The following is an 18,489-nucleotide window of genomic DNA, read 5'->3' on the forward strand; positions in this document are numbered from 1 at the left end:
GATTTAAGAGATGAGAAGAGAGGACTTAGGGTGTTGAAATCACCACTAAGCTCATGTAATTAACTACTTGCTTTCCATTAATGGGGAATACATTATTGTGAACAAAATTGGTTCGACTAGCAAAGGTGACTCAACAAGTGTATAATGTCTAAACAACATGTGGAAGGCTACAATATATCTATTGGAAGAGGAATATATTGTCTAGACAACATGTGAAGAGAACAAAATATCAAATCAGGTCATTGAACCTTTCATTAAGCTCATAGTCCAAGCAATCCACAAGGATGATTTAGTTAAACATGTATTATCTAAATATCATGTGAAAGGCCACAATTTATCTATTGGGAGAGGAATAAATTGTCTAAACACATGTGAAAGATACAACATATCATAACTAGTCATTAATCCTTCATTAAGCTTAAAATTCCATTACACCACAATATTAGAGCATATGCTTCTTGCATTAAAAAACATGGAATATCAAAGAACAAGCATGAATTGTCTCACCCATCTAACACTACACTACAACTATACTACTAGCATGAAAATAAACTAAGGGAGAGGTACAATCCATCAAGGAATAAGTATGAACCATCAAAAGACATAACAAGAGGATTCCATTAAGCACTAATGTCTAGCCATCACTAGATTCTCAATCAACCACACATAGACATGCAATTAATATAGAAAAACTAGTGTAGAGATCAATTCCCCAAATAATCACACATAAGACAACATGTAATTAAAATAGAGAATCAATGGAAGAATTAACCCATATGAATCATGTGAGACATAATTCCTAATTTAATCACACATAGACATGTAAATAAACTAGAGAATTAATAGGAAGAATTAGACCATGGAAATCATAGAAATATACCAAGATTCATGAAATTCACAAGGCTAGAACACTAATCACAACAATATATATAAAAATCCCCAAAAATAGAAATACAAGGGTTTAGATTACACAAGACTTAGGGCTCATCCAAGCCCTAAGTGTAGATCTAGTCAATCATGGAGGAGGTGGATGTAGTCATGGAATCAAGCTCCAAACATGGCTCCATCTTCTTCTTCCTCTTCTTCTTCTTCTTCTTTGAAGCTCTAGAGATGGAGAGATAGTGGATTTAGAGATGTGTTCTTGAGATGTGCCTCCACTTCTCTCTTTTCTTCTAACCCTAATCTCTAACTTTTCAAGAGAAATAAAAATTACAATGTAGAAAATAAAATGATAAAAGCCTAAAAGAATCCTCCTTTACAAATGGGTTGCTTCCCTTTATATAGAAGGTCCTTTTCTTAGTCACTAAGTCTAGAATATATGCCTAAAAATATCTAATCTCGTAACTTTTTGGTAGGTGAACTTTTGGACGCGCACGGAAAAAGTGACAGCTTGCTGCCAGCATGTCCAGTTCGATCGATCCAACTTATTTTCGATCGATCCAACTTTTTCGATCGATCCAACTTATTTTTCGATCGATCCAACTTTTCTGATCGATCCAATTAAAAGTTCGATCGATCCAACTTTTCTGCGATCCATCCAACTTTTCAGCTTTTCAGTATCAGCTTCTTTTTGCTCCAAATCAGCCTCTTTTTGTTCCGGATCATCGCTAAGATTTAGTTTGACTCCAAAAAGGCCTTAAGAACTCATTTTTAGCCCATTTTAACATTATTGACCTGAAATAGACAAAAACACAAATAAGTACTAAAACGGGTAAATAAGATAGATAAAGGTCCTAGAATACTCAAGCTTAAGGGGTTTAAATATGTACTTTTCAGCGCTCATCAGTAGTAGTTTCGTCTCTCTAGTAAATGAAGGAAGCTTTAATTAGCTCACCTTTCTGTGTAGAAAAAGTAATCAGTTTCTTGTCCCTTTAATAAAGGAAGAATGTGTTGTTGGCCCTTGGTCCCTTTAATGAGAAAACCTTTAATAAGGTGTAGTCGGCCTCTCGTCTTTATTTGAGTCCTCCTCACGATATGTCCTACGCTTTGGCTAAAGAATGATCTCTTATAGCTGGTATCCTTTTCATCCCTGGTGAGAGGGGTTGACCTCTTCTTGTCCTCTCCTTCCTTTCCCTTCCGTGCAGTTATGGCGTCTTCAGCGTTCATGTGTTTCTGCACTCTGATCAACAACTCTGCCATGCTGGTGGGAGGTTCTTTTGATAAGGTGAACAAGAATCTAGAGGTTTTGAGTCCTCCTATGAAAGCGGCCAAAGCCATCTTGTTGTCCACCTCTTCTACCTGCAACATCTCTGTGTTGAATCGGGTGATGTATTCCCGGATAAACTCTCTCTTCTGTTGCTTCACTGTAAGCAGCTAGGTGGCTGACCGCCTATGCCTCTGAGCTGCAATGAAGTGGCTCACAAATTGCTTACTCATTTCTTCGAAGGTGTTGATGGTTCCTGGCTTTAGCTTGTTGAACCAGACTATTGCCGATCCCTTAAGTGTAGTGGGAAAAGCTCGGCACATGATTTCATCTGGCATAGCATGTAAATGCATAAGAGCTTGAAAGGTCTCTAGGTGATCGAAGGGATCTTTGATCCCATCGAAGCTTCCAAACGAAGGTATCCTGAACTTGCTAGGCGGGGGGCATTTCATAATGGCAGGGCTGAACGGCAAATTGGTCCTCTGCACCAAGTCATTTGTGGTTGCATGACCTTTCCCTTTCATAACCTGCATTACATCTTCTATTTTCGCCTTGAGATCATCGATCTGTAGGTCGAAATAGGTAACTTTCTCTATCTTTTGCTTAATACAGAAGGTTGTACCTGTTTGAGGCTGGGGATTCCGCGAAGGCAGGGAGGGAGGTTCCCTGTGTCGGTTTCCGACTTGGCTTTGTTCTGCCTTAAACTTGTGAGGAGAATCTTTTTCTCGGTCCTCCTCGTGTTGTTCCCCATCATTCAGATTGGGAGGATATGGGTCGGACAATTCTTGTTGAGGTGGTGGTCCCGCTGGGACAAGATGTTGCAAGATCTTTGCATTTTGTTGAATCAATCGGTTCATACCCTGATTCAGAGTTTAAATGTAATAACCCTAATTTTAAAAGGATAGTCTCGGTATTTATTTATTTGTTTTAATTGTATTTTTAATTATTTAATTGATTATTTGACCAATTGCTTATGTGTTTAATTGAATTAGGTATTACTTGATTATTTGATTATGTGTCTATGTATTATTTGTATTTGTCTATTTGTTAATTGTTTAATTAGATTATGTGCTTAAATGATGTTTTGATTAATTGTAAATTAAATGTTTTCTTTTCTTTTATTATTTTATTTTATTTTTCTTTTATGGTTATGGTTAGTAGTAATGGGCCAACTAATTGGGTCCTATGGACTACTTGGATAAGAGGTTGGATGTGTATGGATTATTGCCCATAGATAGTTGTGCATGTATATATATAGATATATATTATATACATATATAAAAGGGAAAGTAATATATTAATTACTTTTGTGGTAACTTGGGTAGTAATATTTAATCTGATGTATATGTTTTATATTTAAATAATAAAAATATATATAGATTTGATACGTGTTATGTTTTAAGTTACTTTATAATATTATAGTAACTTAAGTATTATTGGATAATCCATTAATAAATAATGGAATGTATAATTTATTTATTTAATCAATATATACATAAATTATATACGTAACATATTTTACTTACCTTTTTAATATATATATAAGGGAAAGTAATTTATTAATTATTTTTATGGTAACTTGGGTAGTAATATTTAATCTGATGTATATGTTTTATATTTAAATAATAAAAATATACATAAATTTGATACGTATTACATTTTAAGTTACTTTATAATATTATGGTAACTTAAGTATTATTGGATAATCCATTAATAAATAATGGGATGTGTATAATTTATTTATTTAATAAAAATATACATAAATTATATACGTAACATATTTTACTTACCTTTTTAATATATATAAAAGGGAAAGTAATTTATTAATTACTTTTATGGTAATTTGGGTAGTAATATTCAATCTGATGTATATGTTTTATATTTAAATAATAAAAATATACATAGATTTGATACGTGTTATGTTTTAAGTTACTTTATAATATTATGGTAACTTAAGTATTATTGGATAATCCATTAATAAATAATGGGATGTGTATAACTTATTTATTTAATAAAGATATACATAAATTATATATTTAACATATTTTACTTACCTTTTTAATATTTTAATATTTATTTTTTAAGTTGACTTGGATTAGGAAAAGGGATACTGTTATTTTATTTAGCCTATAAATATATAGCTATAGGTTGTAAAAGAAGGTTAGAAATATTCATGTGATATATTCTAGAAAGAGAGAGAGTTAGAGAGGAAAGGAGGAAAAGAAAGGAAGGATGAAAAAAATCCTGGACAGAGAAGATCAAGGAAGAAGAAGTTTAACTTTCGATCCGAAAGTTTAAGGCAAGTTCTTCTTCTATCTCTTTCCCTTTGATTCGTGTTTCTGTACATGCCTAGGAAATTCCAGAATTTATTAAACACGTAAAATTAAATAATTATGCATGTTTAATTGGATTAGAACATAGGTTTTATGAAATTGGTTTATATCTGTTCTTGTGTTATGAATTGATAAATGTATGATTTTGATTTGATTTCCAGTGTGAATTTTTATATGTTTAAATTATGTATTTTTCATATATGTGGAATGATGGAACGTAAATACATGCCTAGAATTCCTGAACATTAAATAGGAACTAGATTTGGATTTAAATAAATTAAAATAGACTCAATCATAATAATGCTTGCTATTTGAATGTTTTAAACAAACGAATGGATTTAATCTTTTAAAATGTTTTAGCAATTGAGATTAAATGTGTAGGATGAATTGGATATAGAGAATGCTTATTTGACGGTATAATAAAATATCATCATGTATAAGATTCAGTTTGTGTAGGATATATGATATATGAAGCTTAAATAAATACTAAATCATTCCTATTTTGTGATAACTTGATATCATATTATCATAGTTATTTCTGAATTGTTTGATGTATTTCCTTAATCGTTACATCAATTGTTGAATTGTGTGGTTTAATGTACTGGTATGGGACGGTGGCATTTTAGGGACGGATTAACTTATCAGTTAAGTCCTACCTATTTTATATAATGGAATGGATTAACTAAAATGTTAAGTCCTACTTATATTCAAGTCAGGTCAGCTGAACAAGTTGAATAACTTATAGAGGATTAATTTATTATATAAGGGAATGGATTAACTAAAATATTAAGTCCTACTTATATTCAAGTCAGGTCAGCTGAACAAGTTAAATGACTTATGGAGGATTAATTTATACTGGATAGGATGGTTACTAAATTATATATATATAAGTATGGTGCCATGATATGAGCTTGAGTCTCAGGATTAGTGGTTAGTGTAACGACCCGCTCCACCACATGGTATGATATTGTCCGCTTTGGGCCTGAGCCCGCACGGTTTTACTCTTGGGATTCACCCCAAAAGGCCTCATATCAATTGGAGATAACACCACCACATATAAGCACTTCACCTTTCCTCTACCCAGGCGATGTGGGACTGTACACCCGTAGCTCGCCAGTGTGGTAGCCTGACAGTGTCTCTCACACCCGCCTACGGCACACCCGCCCACAAGGTCGTCACAATCCACCCCCTTTGGAGGCCCGACGTCCCTGTCGGCACACTTCCGGCTGGGTCAGGCTCTGATACCATTTGTAACGACCTGCTCCAGAATCTTGCTATCACATTGGCGAGCTACGGGTGCACAATTCCCACATCGCCTGGGGTAGAGGAAAGGTAAAGTGCTTATATGTAAGTGCATCATCTCCAATTGGTATGAGGCCTTTTGGGGTGAAGCCCAAGAGCAAAACTGTGCGGGCTCAGGCCCAAAGCGGACAATATCATACCATGTGGTGGAGCGGGTCGTTACAGTTAGGGCGCGTATATCGCTAGGGATGTGTAGCTAGATATAGTGTAGTTGTGTACCCTGGTAGGTCTAGGTACTCATGCCCACTATATGTACGTTTTGCATGTTGCCTACTATTCAGGTTGAGACAACCCTATAGTCTAGTGAGGTTCCTTTAGTGTGTGTGTATATATATATGGACTACTAGTTATTGTTAGATTGACTAGGATGTATACGTGTATCGGATCTCTGCTTGGACTGTAGTAGAGTAGAACTTGTTTGTGGGCCTGACCCACCATTATTTTTTAGGAGTTCGTTAGGAGTAGAGGTTATTCGTGCTGAGCGGGGATCAGTCTACTTCATTCTTCCGATGCTGCATATGAGTTCTTTTATGATTCAGTTTCCTGATTTAGACAGTTATTGCTGTCATTTGTTTAGTTTGGATTTTCTAGGGGTCCACACAGTATGGATTCCCGAGTTGTATTTTGGAGGATCAGTTGTATCAGAAGAGTTTATTAATTAATGGAAATATATTATGAGGTTTATTATTAGATTATCATTTTAGTTTCTTGTCAGCATTTTATTTTTTCTTCTTTATGCTTTTTGTACTTTGTGTTCGTTTATTGCCTATTCGTTTTTGATATCATCGGGTGTGGGCCTGGCCAACCTGCATTCAAAAATCTGGGGTTATCACAATTGGTATTAGAGCACTCCAGGTTCAAGTGTCCTTAGGGGTGTCTTTCGTTATGTGACTTCCGCGTTGCGTCTCTTAAAACTTAAAGCTCATATTAGGATTCGTTGTGCTCTATTTACGGTTCGTTAGGAGGAGCTGATATCAATTAGATTCTGTAGTTACAGAATGGTTGGCACTGGGAGGAGGATTGGGTTCAAGGCGAAAGCAATAAAAACCCAAAGCAGTAAAGGAGAAAGTTATCGATTTCTTTGCCAGAAGCCAGAATTTGAGATCGAAGATTTAGTTCCAGGTTGGTGTTACTTTAAAAGTATAAGCCAGTGAAAAATTTAGGTGTATGTGATAGGTCACCGCATATCGGGGTCAACAAGACTTCAATTGATCTCAAAAAAGAGACAAACGAGGAGTAGGAGTCCGAAGAGGATCGTTGAAAAGATGCATTTAACTTCTCTTAAACTTTTTGCATGGGACAACTATTTGGGGGACAAAAAAAAGAAGGAAAAATGGACCATTAAAGTGGGATGGAATGAGTAAAATTACTTGATTATTGTTTTCTTGCAATTTGAAAAAGTATTTTATCAATATGCCAGTAGCCTATGGGTTACCAGACCTTTATTTCCCAAAAGGAGACGAGGGATTCAAGCATATTTGTACGTGTGAGTATCAACCAAAAAAAAAAAACAAAAAAAAGTTACATGATCAAAGAAGGTGTATCGAAGAGCAAGCATGCGATCACGTTAAGGGCCTAATAAACTCTTCGCGGAGGAAGCTTAATGAATTAGTTTAAGGAATTTTGACCCTAAATCATCCGTTGTAACCATGTCATTGAGCATGGCAAGGACACACTGGCGAATCCAGGGGTGGGCTTGGGCAGGTTTAAGCTCACTCAAAAAAATAATAATTTTTTTACTATACCTAATTTTAGTCCAATCCAAAAAATAAAAATAAAAAAATAAATTATTACTAGTATTAATCCACTTAAATAAATATTAATTTACTCTATTGACAATTTCTTAATTCACCCCTGCAAAGATAACCCCTTTCTATATCATGGATAGTATCGGTACATCATTTGGGGTGGCCAAAGAACTTCTGCACAAACTGAAGAGATAACTATTCATCATCTTCCAAGCTGAAGAGATAACTTTGCACAAACTAAAAGCTAATAGAGGGATGATGACCTGTCTTAGCTTCTAGAGGGTCTAAAAAAACTACAAGGGTTGCCATTATTTAATAGAATGGATTAAAAAACACAGGATAAACACGAGTAGTTATAAAGTTGATTCAATGACAATTAAGCAGACTAGCTTTATCCAGACAAACTTCCAAATTTGACCATATATCTCATGCCTTACTCATATATAGACACACACAGATAGTCAATTTACTACCTAACTGTACTAACACAGGTAAACACGAGTAGTAATAAAGTTGATTCAATGACAATTAAGCAGACTAGCTTTATCCAGACAAACTTCCAAATTTGATCATATCTCATGCCTTTCTCATATATAGACACACATATAGTCAATTTACTCATATATTGTACATATAGTCAATTTACTACATATATAGACACATATTATTTATTTATTTGAGTTAAGATAAATTCTACCTAGTCAATTTCTAAAAAGGACTTACATAAAACGTGTTCATTTTGTTAGAATGTGAAACATGTAAACCCCGAAAGAATCATGTGAAACATGTCAACTATACAGTTGGCTAACTCAAATACCTCTCCTCTTTCTCTTCTCTGCCTCCTCATTCATTCCAATTTTATAATAGGTTTTAAATATTTATATCTTAAAATAATTTCTTCTTTTTTTTCCTCTTTTCTCTTTTCTCTCTTGCTCCGTTAAACTATAATTGATACATAAATTTAATATTAACCCTCAAAGATTTACATCATTATATGACTTTTTTTTTCTCAATTTGTCTACGTACTCTTATTCACGTTTTACAATAAATCCTAACAAATATAAAAATTTAATATTAGGCCCAAAATTTAAAAATATTTTAGAGTAAGTTACACCAATAGTAAATTATTAATTTTTTTTACTCTTATTCATTTTTTTTTTTTTTTTTTTTTTTCAACAAGTCTTTTCCTCATACTCTCGTTACAAATTTACAATTGTTATGAATCATTTTTATTTTATTGAAAAATTTGTAAAAGCATTGGATTTGGGTTTTTTAAATCAGGTTCAATGGTTCTTTTTTTTTTAATTATTTTTTAATTTTATTAATTTTTTTATTATAAATTTGTGTGTATATATATTTATATTTTGTTTTTGAATTGTGACTAATTTTATTTATATGGTTAAAAAAATCACTTTTTATTTTTCACCTATGGCCCTAAATTAGATTTAGCCGCCGTTGTTAATCTACGGAAATAAAATTTAATTAAAAAACACGTGCATAAATTAGTGACTTGAAACAGTCTCTCTAGATAAGATTCTTTTATTTTTCTTCTATAAATAGAATTCAACCTGGTTCTTGAGAGTTTATAGCTTTCCATCAATGGAATTACTACTTTATCCCTTTAAACCATGCACACGCTGCACTAGTGTAATTATTTGCCGTGGAATGTCATTCAATCCACTGCAGCAAATGAGAATGAAGAGAGTCCAACCAGTTTTTGCACACTCCTCTACCTTCTCCAACACCAATCATCAGTTTCAACTACTGAATCAACGCCGATCAGCTAACTATCATCCAAGCATTTGGGACCCTAAGTTCATTGAGTCACTAAGCACACCATATACGGTATGTTCATTCATTCTTTTTTTTTTTTGGGATGAGAAACAGAGTAGGTGCTAGTTAAATAATAAGAGCTCACCGCTGGCCTATTTTGTAGTTTGATTTTGATGGCGCCAAATTAGAAGAGTTGAAGGGTGGAGCAAGAAGGTTGCTTGACTCCGCCAAAGAAGACATTTCCACGCAGTTAAATTTTATTGATTCAATGCAACGGCTGGGAGTGGCCTACCATTTTGAGGAAGAGATCGGAAAATGTATTCGTAGTATAGCTTGTTGGGATGCTACCTGCAGTGACCTATACACAACTGCATTGCGATTTCGGTTACTAAGAGCACATGGTTATTCAATTAGTTCAGGTAATTAAATAGTTGCATATTTGGATATATAGTACTGTAAGTCTGTAAATACATATATTCATGTCATCGACTCATCATTATTCATTGTCATGGTTTGCTTTCTTAATTACTTAGAAACAATTTTAACTTTTGGTTGAACATCAGATGTGTTTGACAAATTCAGAGATAGGAGTACAGGGAGATTCTTGGAAAGCTTAGGGGATGATGTGTTGGGTATATTGAGTCTGTACGAAGCTTCACATCTTGGAAAGCATGGTGAAGAAGATTTAGAAGAAGCCATGAATTTTAGTATTAAACATCTCAAGTCATCAGTTGGGAAGTTGGAGACGAAGCTAGCTGAGCAAGTTCAACGATCACTGGAAGTTCCCTTACACTGGCGGATGTCAAGAGCAGAAGCCCGGAACTTCATCGACGTCTATTCTGTGGACGATGCCAGGAGCTCAGTTCTGCTGGAGTTAGCTGAACTGGATTACAATCAAGTGCAATCAGTATATCAGAAAGAACTAAAGGAACTTGCAAAGTAAGTGTTTGTTTGATTGAAATGTTTTTATGGTGGATGAATGAGGAAGAAGACTAATGTTTTTTTTTTTTTTTTTAGGTGGTGGAGAGACTTGGGTTTTAAAGAAAAGCTTGCCTTTTCCCGCGATCGCTTGATGGAAAATTATTTGTGGGCAATGGGGCTCATCTGTGAGCCCCAGTTCTCCAAATGCCGGAAGGGACTCACTAAATTTGTGTGCATATTGTCCGCCATCGATGACATGTATGATATATATGGATCACTGGATGAGCTTGAAAGTTTTACTGATGCAGTGAATAGGTATGCTATAGAGATGCCAGTGAATACTGCTATTTTAATTTGTATTGTACTGTTGTCCAAACTAGCAAGTTTTCTTAATTACTATTTCTTTTGTTCTCTCAGATGGGACATTAATGCCATGGATGACCTCCCTGAGTACATGAGGCTATGTTATTTGGCCATGTTCAACTTTGGAAATGAAATTGCCTATGATGGTTTAAAAGAACATGGATTGAATATTCTGCCTTACATTAAAGAAGAGGTGAGAATATAAATATATTTATGTTGCTAGGTTCCACTTTTGAGTAGAATTCTGTGCCATTCTGTCCTAGTATTTTAAATTTTTCATCAGTGACAACAAAGCTATGTTTATTGCAGTGGGTAAATCTTTGTGGATCATATTTGGTAGAAGCGAGGTGGTTCCACACCGGTTACACGCCAACATTTGACGAGTATTTGGGAAATGCGTGGATTTCAGTGGGTGGTCACGCTGCCATAGTTCATGCTTACTTACTGCTAGGCTTCCCGATAACGAAAAGCTCCATGGATTGCTTCAAGCAAGGCTCTCAGACAATTTACTGGTCATCTCTCATTACCCGACTTAGTGATGATTTGGGCACTTCCAAGGTACATATTGTAGTAATCACTAGTTTAAAACCATTTTGCATCATTCGTATTGCTTGTAAATGATCGTGCTGTACACTTATTTATTTTTTGGCTGCTTTTGCAGGCTGAGATGGTGAGAGGGGATGTCGCGAAATCAATTCAATGTTATATGATCAAAGAAGGCGTATCCGAAGAGCAAGCACGCGATCACATTAAGGAACTAATTAACTCTTCGTGGAGGAATCTGAATGAAGCAAATTTAAAGAATTTTAACTCTAAATCACCCATAGTAACCATGTCATTGAGCATGGCAAGGACAGCCCTATGTATCTTCCAACATGGGGATGGTATCGGTACATCAGTTGGGGTGACCAAAGATCTTTTGACCTCACTAATTGTCACGCCCATTCCGATGATCAACCACTCCATCGTGAAGTGTTAATTGCAATTAGTCGGCTATATAATATGTGAAAAGGTATTAATGCAGAGTCACGAAGTTATTAAAATTAAATATATACATGAAGATTTGCATTGTTGTACTAATTCTATTTTACAATTAAAGCTATTTAATTAGATAAACCGGATTCTTCATGAATGAGTAGCAGTGGCAGAAACATAATATGCAACACAAAGCAGACAATGAAAAAAGCACATAGTCCCTCCAGTGGACAAAATGTAATGGTGAGTGAAACCACATGATCCCCTTGACTTCTTGTTTGATTTGGTCCCAATGACCAGCATTGACAATCCAGCGGCCAATATGATCCTGATCAATCACAATCAATTGCATCACTACACGCATGTACTCATGAGATCAAAAATAAATAAGAGAGTCAGACTCCAAACTTGATCCGAGTCATGAGACATACCATGTAAAAACGAGACATGCCACTGATAATTTGCTGTGTTGGGATGGTTTTGGAAGCTCTTCCTGAGTAGTGCAATTGGTGCACCCACCAAGCAAGTTGGCTAGTATGTGGGCTAGACAAAGGAGGGTAGCAGCAACCAACCCTAGAACAAAGGCTTTATGGCTTGGTTCTTTACACTCAAATATCCCTAGCTTGAAATCCTTTACCTGTTTGGGAAAATGAAAAAAATAAAAAAAATTACATAGAAGCATATGGACAATCACATACATATTAAGAGAAGAAAATGGCTCACATATTATACATCTCTCTATAGACACACAAATAGGTACCTTGTTTTGTGCTGCTTCAGCTTTGATGCCAAGAATCCCTGCTACAATGTCCATGACTACGATCAACAAACACACAAGAACACCAATCCTTGTGGCCATGTTTGATATATGATATAATGTATGTGTGAGTATATATATACGTCTCTTGGTGCTAATTTAATAAAGATTCAGAGGAGGAGGAGAATGTGCATAAAGTCTAGGAACATACTATAAAAGATGTGAAAATGAGATTAGATGCAAGAAAAAGTTTGTTTTCTCGATGAGATTAGGTGTTTAGCATTTGTATGTACTTGGATTCTTAGATGGGTTAACACGGAAAGTAAGGTATAACCCAGCTAAGGAGGGGCGTGCATTTATTTGAAATTAAATTAATCAGGAAAAATTAAGATGAACCTGTATGTGATAATGTGATACTAATTTTTAAGGCTCTTTTTAATTTTAGATGAGATGAGACCATACTTATCATATCTTAATGGTAATTTAAATTTTAAATGGGGTATTGAATAATTTTAAATTTTATTAATTTGAAATTTTGTGTTTTGAATAATTTCTTCTTGGTAAGGGTAAGATTGATTCATTGAAATATGACCGTCATGAGTTCCAATGGCATTCTGCTTTCACATCACATCAGTGTATATATTATACCCTGTAATATAAACAAGGGTAAAGTGCAACAAAACCCCTGAACAATTAACGAATTTTACAAAAAAACCCCTATAGTAAGAACTGCCCCCCTAAATTATCAAAATGGTGCATTTAAGGACAAAACGGCTAGTGGAGGTTACCGGAAATAGAGGATTACCAATTTACCCTTTGTTTAAGCTACATCGTTTTATTGATTTATTAGTGCCTATTGCCAACGTGTCAAGTGTAATCCTCTATACCCAATGGCAAATGGACAGCACATCAACCCTTATCCCATTTTGGTTTGTTTTATCCCCAACGCCACCCTATTCTAGCGCCAAACACCACCCCATCTAACTAAGCCACCACTCTGTACTCAAACTCACCCTCGAACTCGAGGTCGCCGGTGGCCACGTCATTTGATCGGAGTATATCAAACTCATTTTTTCCTTGGACAATGAGCACCGAGGCTATGCCGGGATCTCGAGCTGGTAACAAATGGGAGTTTCAATTTGGGGCTTTAATTCATTTATTAACCTAACAATAACAAGGGTAATATTGTCATTTTGAAATTATAATCTAGGCCACATAATAATCAGATGACGGAACAGTGTCGCCCGGTGTTTTTTGAAAAAATTAGGATAGTTCATGGGGTTTATTGTAAAATTAGAAGTTCAGAGGGATTTGTTGGGAGAGAGAGTAAAGATCAGGAGCGTTTTTTGCACTTTACTCTACAAACAATTGAAGTTCCTTTATGTTAGCTTTCACATCACATCAATGTATATATTATACTCAGTAATAGAAACAATTGAAGTTCTTTTTTGTAGGAACACTTGTACGCACTTATTTTTTTCATTCAAATACAATGTAACATATTGACCTATTTATTTTTTTAATTTTTCATTCGAATTTGATGTGAGACAAGCTAATCTCTGGACCCTTAGAACATTCTTTCACACCAGAACTTGTAACACTTTCATTGCGGCTCGGACCACCTTGTCTACCCGCAGTGAAGATTCGAGCCAGACCCTTGGCGTTACACTGAATCAAGGATTGGGTCTGACTCTGATACCAATTGTAACAAGTGGGTGGTTACCCATTTATTCAAAAACTTAAGTTATTGGATAGCAATATACATACCCATTTATACTCATTCATTTCTTCTATCCAAATTTGATGTGAAAGAAACTCCCTCTTATAACACACTAACACATACTAAAAACACAAGTGTTTTCTTACCCAATCTATTTTATGTGCATTTTTCATTGGTAGTGCTCTGCTCCCAATGTCTACTAATGTTGTCACATTTTTGCTTTTACAAATCATTATTGTAGTATGTCCATGTTGAATAATCTTGTAAATTAGTGACAATATATAAGTCATAGATACAAACCAGTGATTTCTACATTTCTTTAGGCCAGGTATTGTGTTTGAACTTCGTAGATTATACTAATAAATAATTAAAAATAAGGCAAGGGCAAATTATATAAAACTTCCCTCTACTTTCAATTGAAGTTCCTTTATGTAGTAACATAAACATAAAGTAACGCCTCAACGTTTGTACCCACTTATTTTTTCATTCGAATCCAATGTAACATATTGGCCCATTCATTTTTTTATTTTTCCATTCAAATTCAATATGGGACAAGTTAATTCCTGGGCCTTTATAACATTCTTTCACACCTGAACTTGTAATACTCTCATTGCGGCTCGGACCACCTTGTCTACCCGTAGTGAAAATTCGAGCCAGGCGCTTATCGTAACACCGAATCAAGGATTGGGTCTGACTCTGATACCAACTGTAACAGGTGCGTGATTACCCATTTACTAAAAAACTTAAGCTATTGGATAGCAGCATACACACCCATTTATACTTATTCATTTCTTCTATCTGAATTTAATGTGGAACAAGCTCCCCTTTATAACACACTAACATATACTAAAAACACAAGTGTTTTCTTACCCAATCTATTTTATGCACATTTTTCATTGGTAGTTGTAATACCCCAAATTTTAAAATGATAGTCTCGGTATTTTCTTTTATGGTTTTATTGCAATTTTAAATTCTTTATTTGTTTTTTTAGCTATTTTGTTTAATTGGTTAATTATTTAAGTGAGTTATCTGTTTTAATTGAATTATGTGATTATGTGGCATTTCATTAAGTGTGTAAATTAATTAATTTGTGTAATTGAATTATGTGCTTATGTGACATTTCATTAATTGTTTAAATTGATTAATTTGTTTTAGTGACATTGTAGGTTTAAATCGGTTTAATTGTTTAATTGAAATCCTATACTTGTGTGGACTTAAAGTAATGTTAAATTAAATTAAATTGATTTTTTTTTTTCATCTCCTCACAAGAATAGATTCAGGTTAAAGTTTCTTTGCCTATAAATATACTTGTATATGTCTGCCGAGGGTTTTAGAACCCTATTCACAAAACCTAGTGGCGGAGAGATACAGAGAGGTCTTCTGAGAAAAAACAGAGAGAGGAAATTAGGGTTTGGCTAAAACTAAGGCTGAATCAATGAGAGAACGAAGGAGTGGTTGTTCGTGGGTGGAACCAAGGGCAACAGAGAAGTTGAGAATAGTAGGAATTGCCGAAACCTTAGGAAGACGACGTTGAGACTTTGATCGTAAATCTCAAAGGCAAATTCTATCTCTAATTCTTTCTCTTAGACTTGTGTTCTGTGCATGCTTAGATAAACTCCAGGATTTTAATCGGACATTTAAAACTGATCATGTTTGTATATTAATTCTGAATTTTAATGGTATTATGGGTTATAAAGTGAAATTGATTTATCTTATAAAATTGTTGTCTATGTTGTATTTTAATTATTGTTAATGATTCATGCAAAGTTTTTATGAGTTTTGGAATAAATTGGGACATAGATGAAATCCTAGAACCTTAGCAAAGAATCACATAGAGGTTTAAACGTTGCCAGAGGAGAAGTAGAGGAGGAAAACAGAAGAAGAGCCGGCTCACTTTTGAAGGGAGGCGGCTCCCCTCTCAAAGAGGAAACTCTACATGCAAGGGAGGCGGCTCCCTTAAAGGGGGAGCCGGCTCCATGCTTGGTGGAGGCAGCCCCTTCCATGGGGGAGGCGGCTCTTTGCTTAGTTGGTGGTTTTGACATGTTTTGGGTGGTTCTGAGCCACAATGCTTGGATTTTGAAGTTCCAGAGAGTATTAAAAACTTCTAGGAAGGATTAAAATGGTTTTTAGGATGTAGATTAATCTTCCGGAATGTGTGTTAATGCATAATAAACCATTTATAGTTTGAACAATATATATTTCTTAAACAAATATGCATACTGTATTAGAGATGGATGATTTAAATTGCTTATTTTTGTTTTAGCAATTTCCTGTGAATGGTTATACAACTTAATCATGTATCAGTGGTATCGAATAAGCATGTTAATTTATATATTATTATTATGCTTATCATGGATTAATGGATGGTTACACCTATTCTCTACATTATAAATGGTTGAATAATCATGTATCAGTGGTATAAGACAAGCATGTTAATTTACATATTCTTATTATGCTTATTATAGATTAGTTGATATTTACATTTATTATTTGTATTATCAATTATTAGATTTATAGATTTTATGCACCGGAATGGGACGGTGGCATACTAGGGATGGATTAGCTCAAAACGCTAAGTCTTACCTATTCTGGAACAAGGGAACGGATTAACTTTAAAAGTTAAGTCCTACTTGTATTCACGTCAGGTCAATAAATAGTTGAATGACATTATTTTGGTTTGGACGGATTTTAAATATATAATTATGGTACCTCGATATGAGCTTGAGTCTCAGGATCGACAGTTAGGGAGCGTACATACATTGGGATGCATAGCTGGCTATGATGGTTGGAGGTGTACCCTGTTAGGTCTAGGTACTCATGCCCACTTCAGGTGCGTTTTGCATATTACCTACTAGTCAGGTTAAGATCGGTCTGTAGTCCAGTGAGAGTCCCTTAGTGTGGATATATATATGTACGGACTATATAGATATTGTTGAGTTGTCTAAGATGTATCTGCGTATCGGGTCTCTGTTTGGATTGTAGTTAGAGTAAAACTTGTTCATGGGCCTGACCCACTATTATTTTTCAGGTGTTGGACGGTTCCAGTCTTAGAGCTTGTTCGTGCTGAGCAGAAACGGTCACTCATTCTTCCGACGACATAGGATTTCTCTTCATGGTTTAGCTTTAGATTTTATTTCAATTGTTTACTTTCCAGTTTGGGATTTTAATAGGGGTCTACTAGATGGATTCCCGAATTGTTTAAATAATGGAGGTGTTGGGATTATTGGACTTTAATTATTTAATTTTGAATATTATATTTTAGAATTCATTTCAGCATATTTATTTATTCATTTCTTATTATTATTTTATATTCCGTGTTCATTTATATACTTAATTGTCTGGTATCTCTCGGATCTGTACTCGGACTTGATCATCCGTAACTCTAGAATCGAGGTGTATTAGAGTAGTGCTCTGCTCCCAATGTCTACTAATGTTGTCACATTTTTGCTTTTACAAATCATTCTTGTATGACCATGTTGAATAATCTTGTAAATTTGTGACAATATATATGTCATATACAAACCAGTGATTACTACATTTCTTTAGGCCCGGTATTTGTGTTTGAACTTCGTAGATTGTACTAATAAATAATTAAAAATAAGGGCAAGGGCAAATTCTATAAATCTTCCCTCCACTTTCAATTTTTTGGCCCGCCAAAAAAAACTTCCCTACACTTTACGTATTTCTTTTTTAAATTTTAACTCTTTGCACTAATACAACCCGTCATTCCTTACTAATGTTGTCTCAAACTTTTATAAATATTTGGGTTTATTGATGATTATGGAATAAAAGATAAGGCTGGTAGTTACTTGAATAAAGTGTACATGTATACAGGAAAGATGCAAGACATAAAAATTGAGATTGAAGATAAATATATCAAAGAGAGTGACAATGTGTGTGTGTGTAGATATATATATATATATATATATATATAGTACTATTGTTAAATTATGACAGGCCGAGAAGGAAAATCATATATGAATTTAAGGATAATTTTGACATTTTGTTTTTTTTTTTTTAAATGATAAAGTAAGGTTAATTTAATAATTTTACTGTCAAATAATTTGCCCTTATTTGCACAAATTGAAAAAAATAAAAGAGTTTATTATTGGTAGGGTTTTTGCACTTAACCCTATAATTTTAATTGAGTGTATATTGAAGTAGTAAACTTCCATACGATTACAACCGCAGTTTTGATCAACCTAATCTTTGCCTCTTTAAATTCAAATCATTGTTGCATGTATTAACATTGTCACATTTTTGCTTTTACAAATATTCGTGCAGTTATGTATGCATGTTGAATAATATTTTAAAATTGGTAACAAAATATATATGTCATAGATACAAGCCAGTGATGATTTTCTTTCTTTAGTCCAGGTATTTGTCAATTTGTGGTTGAACTTTGTACCAAGAAAATTTTTTTATTAAAAAAAAAAAAGAGAACCTTAATATAT

At 34.4% G+C, this 18,489-nt stretch overlaps 2 protein-coding genes across 2 annotated transcripts; one reads left to right on the forward strand and one right to left on the reverse strand.

Annotated features, from left to right (window-relative positions):
- Positions 1 to 9,133: 9,133 nt before the first annotated feature.
- LOC132310418 (probable terpene synthase 9) lies at positions 9,134 to 11,739 on the forward strand. The gene is made up of 7 exons (XM_059808590.1): positions 9,134 to 9,371; positions 9,463 to 9,718; positions 9,863 to 10,238; positions 10,317 to 10,535; positions 10,638 to 10,776; positions 10,893 to 11,141; positions 11,245 to 11,739. The coding sequence occupies exons 1-7, from the start codon at positions 9,192 to 9,194 to the stop codon at positions 11,560 to 11,562; spliced, it is 1,737 nt and encodes a 578-aa protein (XP_059664573.1). The 5' UTR covers positions 9,134 to 9,191; the 3' UTR covers positions 11,563 to 11,739.
- On the reverse strand, positions 11,706 to 12,449 carry LOC132310417 (protein VASCULATURE COMPLEXITY AND CONNECTIVITY-like). The gene is made up of 3 exons (XM_059808589.1): positions 12,319 to 12,449; positions 11,990 to 12,195; positions 11,706 to 11,886 (listed from the first exon to the last, which is right to left on the reverse strand). Exons 1-3 carry the CDS (start codon positions 12,415 to 12,417, stop codon positions 11,709 to 11,711), a joined length of 483 nt encoding a protein of 160 aa, XP_059664572.1. The 5' UTR covers positions 12,418 to 12,449; the 3' UTR covers positions 11,706 to 11,708.
- Between the last annotated feature and the right edge of the window lie 6,040 nt (positions 12,450 to 18,489).

The sequence above is a fragment of the Cornus florida genome, unplaced genomic scaffold (genome assembly GCF_030987335.1).
Source record: "Cornus florida cultivar Cherokee Brave unplaced genomic scaffold, ASM3098733v1 CherokeeBrave_3.0.0_Hap2_Chr05, whole genome shotgun sequence".
NCBI classification, from domain to species: domain Eukaryota; kingdom Viridiplantae; phylum Streptophyta; class Magnoliopsida; order Cornales; family Cornaceae; genus Cornus; species Cornus florida.

Bases quoted from the DNA above. Each gene is read 5' to 3' on its own strand.
- LOC132310418 (XM_059808590.1), top strand. From the start codon at position 9,192: ATGTCATTCAATCCACTGCAGCAAATGAGAATGAAGAGAGTCCAACCA. The intron at 10,536-10,637 runs GTATGCTATAGA...TTGTTCTCTCAG, and splicing joins TTTACTGATGCAGTGAATAG to ATGGGACATTAATGCCATGG. The intron at 10,777-10,892 runs GTGAGAATATAA...TGTTTATTGCAG, and splicing joins TGCCTTACATTAAAGAAGAG to TGGGTAAATCTTTGTGGATC.
- LOC132310417 (XM_059808589.1), bottom strand. From the start codon at position 12,417: ATGGCCACAAGGATTGGTGTTCTTGTGTGTTTGTTGATCGTAGTCATG. The intron at 12,196-12,318 runs GTACCTATTTGT...TTTCCCAAACAG, and splicing joins CTGAAGCAGCACAAAACAAG to GTAAAGGATTTCAAGCTAGG. The intron at 11,887-11,989 runs GTATGTCTCATG...GTGATTGATCAG, and splicing joins GCATGTCTCGTTTTTACATG to GATCATATTGGCCGCTGGAT.